General features: G+C 36.6%; 1 protein-coding gene across 1 annotated transcript in view; it reads left to right on the forward strand.

The window, feature by feature from the left end:
* The first annotated feature begins 1,498 nt into the window (after nucleotides 1-1,498).
* Nucleotides 1,499-13,548, forward strand: part of ZC2HC1B (zinc finger C2HC-type containing 1B) — a 32,706-nt gene continuing 20,656 nt past the window's right edge. The window contains exons 1-4 of the mRNA XM_041732332.1: nucleotides 1,499-1,502; nucleotides 1,656-1,717; nucleotides 4,794-4,913; nucleotides 5,433-5,571. Coding sequence (XP_041588266.1) covers nucleotides 1,499-1,502; nucleotides 1,656-1,717; nucleotides 4,794-4,913; nucleotides 5,433-5,571 — 325 coding nt within the window. The remainder of the gene's footprint in view (nucleotides 1,503-1,655; nucleotides 1,718-4,793; nucleotides 4,914-5,432; nucleotides 5,572-13,548) is intronic.

The following is a 13,548-nucleotide window of genomic DNA, read 5'->3' on the forward strand; positions in this document are numbered from 1 at the left end:
CCTGGCTTATCATCCTCATCTTCTTGGCCCTTAAATACGGAGTTCCCTAGGGATCATCCCTGTACTTCTCTTTCCATGACCTCTTCCCTGGCAATATCATGCCTTTACATCACTCTCCAAACAAAGCCTACATCTGTGTCTCTAGCCCTGACCTCCCTCATTTCCATCCTGCTGGCTGGATGACTCTCTCAAACTCAGTATTTCCAAAGCTGAGGTAATTTTTCTTACTAAGATGGCCCTTCTTTTCAAATTCTGTTTCTGTCCACAGCCCAACCCTCTTCTCAGTCCCTCTGCACTGTTCTCTCTTTGCCACCTCCTCAATCCCTGCACATCTAGTCATGTTGTCAATTCTTTGAGCAGTGTCTCCTCTTCCCTCTCTTTCCATTTCAGGCCCGCACCTTCAGCTTTGTAACTGAAATCTCATCTCCCCTCCCCACAACCATCCGTTCAACCTTCCACAGCTCTCTTCAGATTCTCCCTACTCAGGATCCCTGATTGCTCCTCTGACCGGCTTTTCTAATCTATATACTCAACTCCAGAGGAGCTTCAAGTAATGAGGTGAAACCTTTACAGAATTCCACAGTGTTTTCCTTTTCCTGTGACACTTACCTAACTTCATTTAATGTACACTCTCCTTTTCTCTGCTGCACCCGTTTTGTGGTTTCTCTCAATATTTCCACAGAGTTGCATGTAGCAGATATTTATAGAATGAAGGATTGGTCCTATGGTGGAAACTCAACTAGTGTTTGGCCCACACATTCAATAAGTATTGAGCACTTTAATTACTAGGGTCAGGTACTTTGAGACATGGGGCACATGTGGGTTCAGTCTCAGCCTTTTTTTTTTTTTTAAATTGACTTTATTCTTCATTTAACTTTTAAAAACACTATAGTTGAATATTAAAAACAAAAGCGAGTAGTGACCATATTGTGATTACAGTCCTTCACTCATTCAAGACTGTATGTAAAATGCCAGTAGTGAGTGTTACTCACTGACCACATTAAGAGATCTGACCAAATAGCCCTTCTTAGGATAGGACACTCATCCTTACATGCTTCTGCATTGTAATGGTGCCATCTTTCCTGATTTGGATAGAAGTCCCAATAATACTTCATGGTCCATTTCATCAGTATCTTATACTCCCTTCCTCTCAGGAGGTGTTTGTTTGTTTTTCCAACAAAAAGCATTTATTGAGAGAGAGCCACTCTCAAGAAAGTTTAAGTTTGATGATTAGGTGACTCTTTTCATACATCCTGTGATAAATTCCCATGCCTTCATCTAGCACACACATAGACCTTACATTCTAGTAGGAATCCTAAAAATGTTACCATTAGATAATTTACGATTTTATACTAAAGTATTAACTTTGTACTTCTATCTAAAGCAAAGCCATTAGGCACTTAGTTTAGGAATATATTAAAGAATTGTACTCTGGTTGCCTGAAGGACATGCAATTTACCTGTTTAGTGATTTGAGAAGTCTATATTAGAAGAGGAAGATGGGTAAGTTTATGAAATATCTTACTAAGAGAAGGAAGTTGGTGAAGAGGGAAAAAGGAGTGAGGAGATCAAGCTATCGAGGTCCCCTCCAGTTAGTCATTTCTCAGGCAGGCAGTTCCACGAAACTAACATAATGTGCTTTTGGATCTTATACAGATGGCAATCAGGAGTTACTTCCCTGTGAAGTCTGTGGAAGACGCTTTGCAGCAGATGTTCTGGTAAACATAAAGACATTTTGTAGATGTGTTTTGTTGGAGTTAAATGAACTGTCAAGTCAGTGAGGAGGCTGCAGCGGCAAAGATTAAAGACAGATGTGGAGGGAAAGCAAGGAAAGAGAGGTCCATAACCTATGGCTGGCAGGCCCAGAGGACACCAAGGCACAAAGATACCACCCCATTCAAAAGGGAGCTTAGTTAAACATGGTACTCTTACAAAAAGGATGCCAGATGAAAGCGTTTTGGCACAGCTAATTGTCTCTTGAGAGGTTTTGGCTCTTTTGCCTTTTCTATAAGCATCAAAAATTCAAATTTTAAGGCCAAAGCACCAGGGAAATTAGCTAGTCAAGAGGAATGAACATTGAATTTGGAGCATCTGGAAACTTGGCTTTTAGCCTCAAATTTGTCACTAATTCTGACAAGTCCTTTAACCTCCCTCTGTTTCCTGCTTTGCCACGTATAAAGACAGAACCTTTCAATTTCAGGGACTTTATGTAATTTGAACAAAATGGATGTAAGGTCTGTTCCAAGATCTAATTGTTCATTAGATTCAAACTAACTGCATGTCAAGTCCTCTGAATGATACCTATAAAGTAGAATAAAAGCTTAATTTATTTCAAAGTTAGGGAATCAGGTATGAGATTCCAATATTCTAAAGAGAGTCCCAAGAAAAATGATAATAATAATTTTAAAAAAACTTAAGGTGATAATGCAACTCTGAGTTTGAACATTTTAATAAAGGAGACATAACCAAACTTAAAGGATTTGGACTATACACCTGACTGCATTTGGGGTGAAAGACTATACAATGAGGTTATAAGTTTTCTTTCTCTGGGGAATTTTAAAAATGAAATATCTATTGTAATTAACTGCAGCTAGAGCTTCCTGAATTTAGAAGCAGGAGCTAATAGGCCTGTTGTGGCCCAGGAATCCACCAGTGTGCTGCTTTTGCCAAACTAGACCTGCACCCCATAAGAAGGAATTCGAGACCTAGAAGATACCATTCATTTGAAGTGAGATTACTAAATGTCAAGTATGTCTTGGGTCTTCTTGGGTTTTACTTCTAGGCCTATCTCCAGGCTACAAAGAGCATTTGATCAAATGATAGGATACCTCTCTCTAATTTAAAATGATATGGCTTGGGGCACCTGGGTGGCTCTGTCAGTTGAGTGTCGGACTCTTTTGATTTCAGCTCAAGTCATGATCTCAGGGTCACAGGACGGAACCCAGTGTTGGGCTCTGCACTCAGCAGGGAGTCTGCTAAAGATTTGTTCCCCCTTCTTCTCCCACTGCCCCTCCCCTCCTCTGTCTTTCTCTTTCTCTCCATAAAATAAATAAATCTTTAAAAATAAAATATCTCTTCCTTGCTGCTGTGGACCATGGGCTGCTGGGGTCAGTGAAGGATCTCAAGATGGCTGGGCAAGAACTTGCTCTAAAAGCCATTGACTGGGTAGCTTTTGGGGAAATCATACCCCAAAACCAAAGGCCATTGCTAACTCCCTACAGTACAATCCTGGAATGAGATGCGTACCTCCATGTTGGCTACTCTCCCTGAGAAACCACCTACTATCGACTGGGCTGACTACAAGGCCTGTTTGGTGAAGTTTGGCTTGTAGATTACTTTGAGAAGTTTAATGCCCTGAAGGTTCCCATGCCAGAGAATAAATATACAGTCTGGGTGGATGCTGAGGAAAAAGAAGAGGTGAAAAGTTGTGCTGAGTGTTTGTCTCTCTCAAAGGCCAGGATTGAGGAATATGAAAAAGAGCTGGAGAACATGAAGAACATAATGCCTTACTGGCCTTACAAGCCATCGAAAATTTATAAACTTGAGTTGAGGAGAAAGCTCTGTCCCTCATATCATAAATGCTGGACATTAAAAATAATGACGTGGGAGAAAAATAAATAAAATAAAATGATAGGGCTTGTTTGTAACCAGTACAGAGATTTTTATAGAGCCCTGTATTTTGTTGGATGAAAGAATTGTGTGTTAACTATTATGAGTTACCTGCCCACCAAGGAAGAGGACATCTAGTTGGAAGTTGTTGGCATAATCCTATGATGTTGCTGTCACAGACTTTGTAAGGGTGGTACACAGGCTGCATGTTGGCCTCCCTGTCTTATGTACTAGAAATTCTGAGTACTTAAAGAACTTCTTGGCTGGAGTAAAGAAAGTTTTCCCTGCTGATCGTCTGTTAAATGTTAAATATTGTAACATTTTAAAACTTAATATTAAATACTCAGATTTGCTCTGAAATAAATGACTTCATGGATGTGAAATGTTTGGATAAATTAAAGGAAAATATCTTCATAATGTAAATGGAATTGGTGTACCCTTCATTTATTTGCATGGTTGTCCCAGTTGTCTTTTGCAGATGTTCTCAAATATTTCTTTGAAACCTCCCCACTCCTTGAGGAAGTTAAGTAGTTTAATTTGCTGTATGTAGAAAAGTGACTCCGTTAAATTCAATTTTGAAATTGCCAAGTGGTAAGAAGAGTTTCCCTGAGAAGGTTCCACTGGTAGGAACAAAGTTTCCCCCTGCTGTATGCAAAGGGCTGTTTCAAAAGGATGGTAAAACAATGTTAGGATTGTTGGGACTCAGATTCCCTGCTAGGTTACTGGATGACTTGCTCATGGAATTTGGGAATCTGTGGAGGCAGGAAACCGAACAGAAGATATAACCGGGAAAACTTTCCTTGGCTTCCATGAGTACCTAGCTCAGTATTAGAAATATTTATTTCAATTTAAACTAGAAAGTTTGCCTTTTCAACAGTATTGAATGCCTGGAGCTACTCACACAGCCCAAATGGTAGAATTCAATATATAAAACCAAATTTGAAGTAAGTCTCTGTAGCTGCGAAGGCCTTTTCTTGACCTTACCCTCACTCAATATCTAGTGATGTGTAACATGGGTGGAGAGAGCCAGATGGATTTGCTCTGCTGTGATTTGAGAGTTGGAGAATGAACTTGGCTCTGAAGGTGAACCCTGTCACTCCAGTGGGGGCTGCCTCAGTACAAACCTTGTGACTATACATGTTAAAAATTTTAATCCCCACTGGTTTTTTTTTTTTTTTTTTCTAGGAAAGGCATGGACCAATATGTAGGAAACTCTTCAACAAAAAACGCAAACCTTTCAATTCCTTGAAACAAAGATTACAGGGCACTGACATCCCCATTGTGAAAAAAGCTCCTCAGTCCAAGGTACTATCAATATCTGGCTTATTGTTCTTGATTACATCCTTAAGTACATTAAATCCTCTTTTTGGCTCTCTGGCTTCATTTTTGCTTGATAGTGCAGTATAATGTCATGTAAGTATAATCCACCTTTACTGTTTTCTTTTTAATCATGCTCACTTAGATTTCGAAATGTATTTCAGATACTTTCCAGATGTGGCAAAAAAGAATCTCGTTTATGTTTTCATTAGTGTAGCGTTAAATCTAGCAATTAACTTGGAAGAGAGTCCCTTTTAATCTTACATTTAAGTCATTCCTTAAAATTTTGTAGTTTGTTTTTGATTGTTATTTTGTGTTTTCCCTCACTATTGTGACTTGCAAATTTTATTACTGTATTTCCTAAACTTCTTTTTTGTACTTGAGAAAACAAGTTCTCTTTTCCCTCCAAATGTCAGTCTGATTTTCTGTAAATTTAAATCTCAGCTTAAAATTGCAATGGAGAGATGTATAGTCTAAGTTAGTATATGTTGGTTTTGCTTTTTATAGCCTCAATCTGTGAGAAGATCTAACTGGAGACGACAACATGAAGACCTCATTAATGCCATCCGATCGGCAAAGCAGTGTACACTAGCCATTAAAGAAGGCCGACCTCTCCCCCCTCCACCTCCTCCATCTGTCAACCCAGGTGTGTGGCTAGTTTGGTTTGCTTTTGGCATTTTACTCTTAACCAGTTGTGCCTGATTTGGGGCCAGATCATCCTGACTTGCTTCCTCCTATACATTCTAAAATAAATAATAGCAATTAAATTATATAAAACTACTTTTATTGAATATATCTTATCCTAATTTCTTTTTAATTCTGCATAAAGAGTCTGTGTTTCCTTCCAACTCACATGAGAACACCACTGTACCCAGTGTCATGGCACTACCTAACTCCAGGGGATGCCATTTACATCATGGTCAATGAGAATGGGGCTATGCAGGGCAGTTCTACAATAGCTTCACAATGCCAGATACCCATAGCTCTGGGTTGTTTTGGGGTGGGGGTGGGGGGTTGTTCTGAGATAAAAATCCCATGATACAAAATTTACCATTTTAGCCATTTTAAGTTGTGCAATTTCATGGCCTAAAGGTTTTTTGCCAGAAACTTTATTTTGAAAGTTTTCAAGTTTACAGAAAAAAAAAAGAAGAAACTTACGGAATTTACAGAAAAATTACAAATTTACAGGAAAAAAGTGATCACTCACACCTTCCACTGAAATTTGAGTTGTTGACATTGTCATATTTTCTGTCTTTTTATTTTTGGAGTGGGGGCAGAACTATTTAAAACTAAATTTCAAACATCACAACACTTTACCCTTAACTATGTAAGTATGCATTTCTTAAGCATGAGTGCATTTCCTTGCATAACATATAGACTCATATTTTCCCAGTTATCTTAAGAATGTCTTTTAAAGCTCTCTCCTTGCCCCCTAGTCACAATCTAGGATTCAGTCAAGGTTCATGCATTTTTATTGTTGTCTCTTTTCTTTAATCTTGCACAACACCCCTATTGGGCCAATTATCTTTGAGAATATCTCTTTTGCTAGATATGTCTGGTTTTTGGCCCAAGTTAATGCTTAACTTTTTCCTCTATCCTATTTTTTTTTCTTTTCTTTTCTTTTCTTTCTTTTCTTTTCTTTCTTTCTTTCTTTCTTTCTTTCTTTCTTTCTTTCTTTTTTTTGTAAACTGGAAATTAGGGGTAGAGGCTCTATTAGATTAATAATATTAATCCATACCAGATATAAGATTCTCAATTATTTTCTCCCATTCTGTAAACTGTCTTTTCACTTTTTTGATGGTATCCTTTGATGCAGAAAAATTTTTAATTTTGAAGAAGTCCAGTTTATTTTACTTTTATTTTGTTACCTTGATCTTGATGTTAAATCCAAAAATTCATTGCAAAATCCATGTCGTGAAGCCTTTCCCATATGCTTTCTTCTAAGAGTTTTATAGTTTTGGCTCTTAGAGTTTTGTCTTTGATCCAGGTGGAACTAATTCTCTATGTAGTATAAGGTAAGATCTCAACTACATTGGAAGTTGGATATCTAGTTTTATATGTGGATATCTAGTTTTCTCAGCACTGTTTGTCAAAAAGACTTGAATGATCTTGACACTATTATTGAAAGCCAGTTGACCATATATGATAAGATTTACTTCTGGGTTGTCTGTTCTAGGCTGTTTTTCTAGATGTCTTGTCCTTATGCCAGTACCACCCTGTTTAGATTACTCTAGTAAACTTGTAGTACATTTTGAAAGTTCTCCAAGATTTGTTTTGGTAATTAGGGGACCTTTGAGATTTCATATGAATTTTTAGGGTGAGTTTTTTTTCTTCTATTTCTGAAAATGCCATTAGAATTTTGATAAGGTTTACACTTAATCTGTGCATAGCCTTGGGTAGTGTTGTCATCTTAACAATAATGTTTTCCAGTCTATGAACATAGGAAGTCTTTTAATTTGCTTCTCTTTGATTTCTGTCATCAATATTTTATTGAATAGATGAAAGAATATACAAGTTTTTTTACCACCTTGGTTAGATTTATTCCTAAGTATTTTTTTGATGTTATTGTAAATGGAATTGTTAACCTTGTTTTCAGATTGTTCATTGCTAGTGTATAGAATATGACTGATTTTTGTGTAATAATTTTGTATCCTGCAACTTTATTGAATTTTGTTAGCTCTAACAACTGTTTTTTGGTGTGAAATTTTTAGGGTCTTCTACATATACAATTGTCATTTCTGAACAGATACAATTTTTTTCTTCCTCTCCAGTTTGCCTATTATTTCTTTTTCATGTCTAAATCCTCTTGCTAGAACTTCCAATACTATGTTGAATAGCAGTGATGAAAGCAGACATTCTCGTCTTGTTTTCCATTGAGTAAATATTATCTGAGGGTTATAATTGGCTATTCAAAGCATAAATAATAGCACATTATGAGAATTATGTGGAAAGTAAAATGTATGAAAACACTACAACAAGGTTAGGTAAGGAAAAGGAACATATATTGTTGAAAGGTTTCTGTACATTATACACAAATAAGTTTGTACTTATCACACATGAATACATATAGTATTGTTTGAAGGTAGAGTTTTATATCTTAAAGATGCCTATTATAAACTCTAGAGTAAACACATAAAAATATTGACATGTAGCTAATAAAACAATAAGTGGAATTGAGATAAAATGGAAAAAAATTAATCTAAGGGAAGACAGGAAAAGAGAAGGGGAAAAAAACAGAAAAGATGGGATAAAGACAAATAGCAATATGGTAAACTTAAACCTAACTATATGGACAGTTGCATATAAATGACCTAAACCCTTCAGATAAAAGGCAGATTATCAAACTGAATTTATTATTTAGTTTAGCAAGGTCCAATTACATGCTTTCCACAAGAAACACACTTTAAATGTGAAGACAAATAAGTGTGCCAGGCAGGTGACAAAATAAGGAGGTAATGCAGGTAGGTCCAAAGAGGCCACCCCTCACTAACAGATGGCTGATCCTGTGTTAGCAGGGCTGCTGCCTCAAAGAAACACACACCAGGATTGCCAGATCTAATTTCTCAAAGGATAGCAAAAACTGCAGATTTCCTGATTTATAAATATCAGAAACTCAGTATTTTAGAAACTTTAGGTTTGAATCTGAGGTTGGAACTCAGGCAATGGTTTTCCTTGGTGAGGTGGGAATGACCAGGAATGGACATGAGGAGTATTGCTAGGAATGTTCTGTGTCTTAATCTGGGCTGGTTACATAGGTGTGTGCAGCTTGTGAATATTTCGTGGAGACATACACTTATGATTTGTCTTTTGTCATGGATAAAAAGGTAAAAGAAGAAATAAACACTAGCAGTGTCAAAACAACTATAGGCTGACATGTTAAAAACATAGGGAAAGATATATGTGCGAACAATCATAAAAATGGAGTGACTAGTATTAGTATCAGGCAAACATCAATGTTATTTAACAGGGTAAAGATTAAAAATAACATTCATCAAGAACTATCAGTCCTAAATGTTTATGTGCCTAGTAACAGAGACTTAAAGAACATGAGACAAAAACTGACAAAAACTGGAAGAAGTAGAAAGTTCAAATTATATTTGGACATTTTATCATTTTCTCTTAGTATAGCTGGTAAAATAAGCGGCAGGAGAATCAGTAGGGATATAGAAAAGTTTGAACAACAATATCAACCAGTTTGACCTAGTTGATACCTATTGCTATCATGTGACATGCAGCAACAGCAGAATATAATTCTTTTTAAGTACACATGGAGTATTTGTCCAAGGAAGACCATGTTCAGGACCACAAAGTGAGTCTCAATAAATATAAAAAGGATTGAAATCATACAGATTATGTTACTTGACACAGTAGAATTAAGTCAGAAATTAATGATGAAAACATATCTAGAAAATTTCCTAATATTTGGATTTTATCAACTCATTTCTTTTTTTTAAAAGATGTTTTATTTATTTATTCATGAGAGACACAGAGAAAGAGAGGCAGAGACACAGGCAGAGGGAGAAGTAGGCTCCATGGAGGGAGCCCGATGTGGGACTCGATCTGGGGACTCCAGGATCACACCCCGGGCTGCAGGCGGCGCTAAACCGCTGCACCACCGGGGCTGCCCTATCAACTCATTTCTTTTTTTTTTTTTCTTCTTCTTCTTCTTTTTTTTAATCAACTCATTTCTAAATAACGGATGGATTTAAGAAAAAATCATAAAAGATATCAGAAAAAATTTTGAACTGAATGTTCATGAAAACATCAAAATTTGTGGGATTCAGCTAAAACAGTGTCTAGAGGGAGATTTATAGTTTTAAATGCTTATATTAGAAAAGAAGAAAGGTTTAAACCAATGACTTTATTCTTACTCTTTAAAAAGTTAGACGAACAAATTAAACCTAAATTAAGTTGAAGGAAGAATATATAGTGAATGTAGTTCACCATATTAACAAAATATTTTTAAGAGCAGATGATCATCCCAGTAGATACAGGAAAAGCCTGTGAAAAAATGCAATACCCATACATGTTTAAAACAAAACAAAAAACTCCTAGAAAGGTAGAAATAGAAGGGAACACCTCAGTAAAAGACATCTTTCAACAACCTACACTTAACATTACACTTGGTGTAAAACTGGGCACGTTTCCACTGAGATCATGAAAAAAAAATCAAGGATGTCCTTTCTGACCACTCCTGTTCAACACTGTACTGGAGATAGAGTGCCCAGTGTGGGATCCCTGGGTGGCTCAGTGGTTTAATGCCTGCCTTCGGCCCAGGGTGTAATCCTGGAGTCCCAGGATCAAGTTCCACATCAGGCTCCCTGCGTAGAGCCTGCTTCTCCCTCTGCCTGTGTCTCTGCTTCTCTGTTACTCTGTGCCTCTCATGAATTAAAAAAAAAAAAAAAAGAGTACCCAGTGTAATAAGGAAATAAATTATCAGAGCAGAAGAAGCAAAACTATCTTTATTCACAGACAACATAATCATGAATGAATAAATAGAAAATCTTAAACTGTAAGAAATCTACCCAAATTAAAAATTTATTTAAAATGTTTTCAGGATATAAAGTCAAGGGGTTCCTGTGTGGCTCAGTCAATTAAGCATCCAACTCTTGATTTTGGCTCAGGTCATGATCTCAGAGTTGTGAGATCAAACCCCTGTCAGGTTCTGCAATGAGTATGGAGCCTGCTTAAGACTCTTTCTCCCTCTCCCTCTGCACACCCCCCCCCCCCCCCGCTCATGTGCACTCTTCTCTCTCTCAAAAAACAAGGATGTAAAGTCAATGTACACAAGTAAATTTTATTTCTATATACTAGTATAAACAATTAAAAAATGAAATTAAAAAATACAATTTACAATTATGAAAAAACATGAAATACTTAGGTATATCTTTAACAAAACATGTGTAAGACTTGAAAAATGAAAACTACAAAACATTGTAGTTAGACAAATTAAAGAGAGGACCCCCCAAAATGGAGAGGTTTACCATTTTCAAGATTTGGAGGAATCCATATTCCATATTATGTTGTCATGTCAGTTCTTCCCAAATTGATCTATGGATTCAATGTAATTCAAAAAAAAAAAAAAAATCCCTGCAAGTTTTCTTTGCCAAATAGGAATTCATCAGTTGATTCTAAAATTATATGGAAATTCAAATGATCTGGAATAGCCAAGATAGTTTTGAAAAAAAGGAAAAAAGCAGAGAACTTATACTACCTGTTATCAACACTTATTATGATGTTACAGTAATAAAATAATTTGATATTGGCATATCAGTTGAGCAGAAAAGAGACTAGTTATAGACCTCCCACTCGTGTATGGGTGATTGATTTTTGTAGATCTCCCACGTATGTGTGGGTGATTTTTGACAAAGGGAAAGGATAATCTTATTAACAAATACAACAGGGGCAGCCCAGGTGGCTCAGCGGTTTAGCGCCGCATTCAGCCCAGGGCCTGATCCTGCAGACCGGGGATTGAGTCTCAACACTATTATAGTGGACCAACTAAAATATACTTTATTTTCACATAGAGCTCTAAAATTAAAATCATCCAGCAATTGAGACATGGGGCTCCATCCTGGGGCCCTGAGATCATGACCTGAGCTAAAGACCGCTGTTTAACTGACTGAGCCACCCAGGCACCCCTAAAATGTTATTTAATAAACTCTTGGAGAGTTGTTAAAAGCTATGACATTGGGATCCCTGGGTGGCGCAGCGGTTTGGCGCCTGCCTTTGGCCCAGGGCGCGATCCTGGAGACCCGGGATCGAATCCCACGTCGGGCTCCCGGTGCATGGAGCCTGCTTCTCCCTCTGCCTGTGTCTCTGCCTCTCTCTCTCTCTCTCTCATAAATAAATAAAATCTTAAAAAACAAAAAACAAATGCAACAGAGGCAACTAAACATCAGTTTGGAACAAATCAGCTGTGATCCTTATATAAAAATTGACAACAAAAATTAATTTGCAATGGAACATTAACCTAATATAAGTACTACAACTCTAAGATTTCTAGAAAAAAATCTTTGATATGAGTCAACAAAGATTTCTTAAACAGGAAACAAAATGTTCTAATGATTTTTAAAAAGGAAATTGATAAATTGGGCTTCACTAAACCTAAAAATTTTAGTTTTGAGAGACACCTTAGGAGAGTGCAAAGGCAAGCCACAGTCTGGGAGAAAATATTTATAATACATATCTGACAAAGGACTCATACCAAGAATATACAAAGAACTCTTACAACTCAATAATAAGACAACCCAATAAGAAAAAGGAAGAGAGGGCTGCTGGGTGGCTCAGTGGTTGAGGGTCTGCCTTTGGCTCAGGTTGTGATACCAGGGTCCTGGGATCGAATCCTACATCAGGGAGCTTGCAACTCCTTTTCTGCCTGTGTCTCTGCTTCTCTCTCTCTCTGTCTCTCATGAATAAATAAATAAAACCTTTAAGAAAAAAGGCAAGAGATATATTTGGACACATCACAAAATAATAGCCAATAAGCACTTAAAAAGATATTCAGCATCGTTTTTATCAGAGAAATGTGAATTACAACCATGATGAGATACCACCACATACCCACTTGAATAGCTAAAATTAAAGACTGACAATACATATGATAGCTAGGATGTAGAACAGCTGGAAGTTTCATATACTGCTGATGGGGGTGTAAAATAGTACAGCTACTTTGCACTGGTATTTTCTTAAGTTAAACATATACTTATTTATAAAGCAATTCTATACCTAGGTATTTATGTGAAAAACTGGTAACATGTCCTTAGAAAAGACTTATATGTTAATATTCATAGCAATGTTATAGCATAAACTGAAAAAAATAGTCATCAACAAGTGAATGGATAAGCAAAACAGAATAATATTTCACAGTGAAGAAAGCGCTACCATACATGCAACAATATGGCTATTCCATTATGTAAAATTATAAAACAGGTATTTTTAGGAAAAAGTTTTGATTGATTGAGGTTAGGTTTGGGGGAATATTGACTGAAAAGAAACTTTTGAGGGTGATGAAACTGTCCTATGTTTTAGTTGGAGTGGTTGCACAAATGTTACATTAATCAAAACTCATTGGCCTGTGTGCTTAAATGGTTGGATCTTCCTGCATGTAAATTATTTCTCAAAGTTTATTTTAAAAAGTAAAACACCAGAACCAATCCCCAAAGCCACAGTGGACTCATACTATAAAATAATCTGAAAAATAAATAATCTGAACTTCTTTTTTTTTTTTTTTTGCTGTAATCTGAACTTCTATACCAGAAAATAATCTTTAAAAATATAACTTTATTTTTAATTATGTACAGGTGACATACAATACTATACTAGTTTCTGGGGCACAATGTTAGTGATTCGACATTTATATGCATTACAAAGTGCTCACCATGTTAAGTATAGTTACCATCTGTCACCATACAAATTTATTACAGTATCATTAATTGTATTCCCTATGCTATACTTTTCATCCCCGTGAGTGACTTGCTTATTTACCTACTTACTTTTAAGTTTTGAGAGGAAGATGAAAATATTTAGTACTGAAGGAAGGTGCACAAGAATGTGAAATAAAAGATTGGCTGGGGTACCTGGGTGACTCAGTCAATTAAGCATCGGCTTTTGGTTTCGGCTC

Source organism: Vulpes lagopus, chromosome 2 (genome assembly GCF_018345385.1).
Source record: "Vulpes lagopus strain Blue_001 chromosome 2, ASM1834538v1, whole genome shotgun sequence".
Classification (NCBI taxonomy): Eukaryota; Metazoa; Chordata; class Mammalia; order Carnivora; family Canidae; genus Vulpes; species Vulpes lagopus.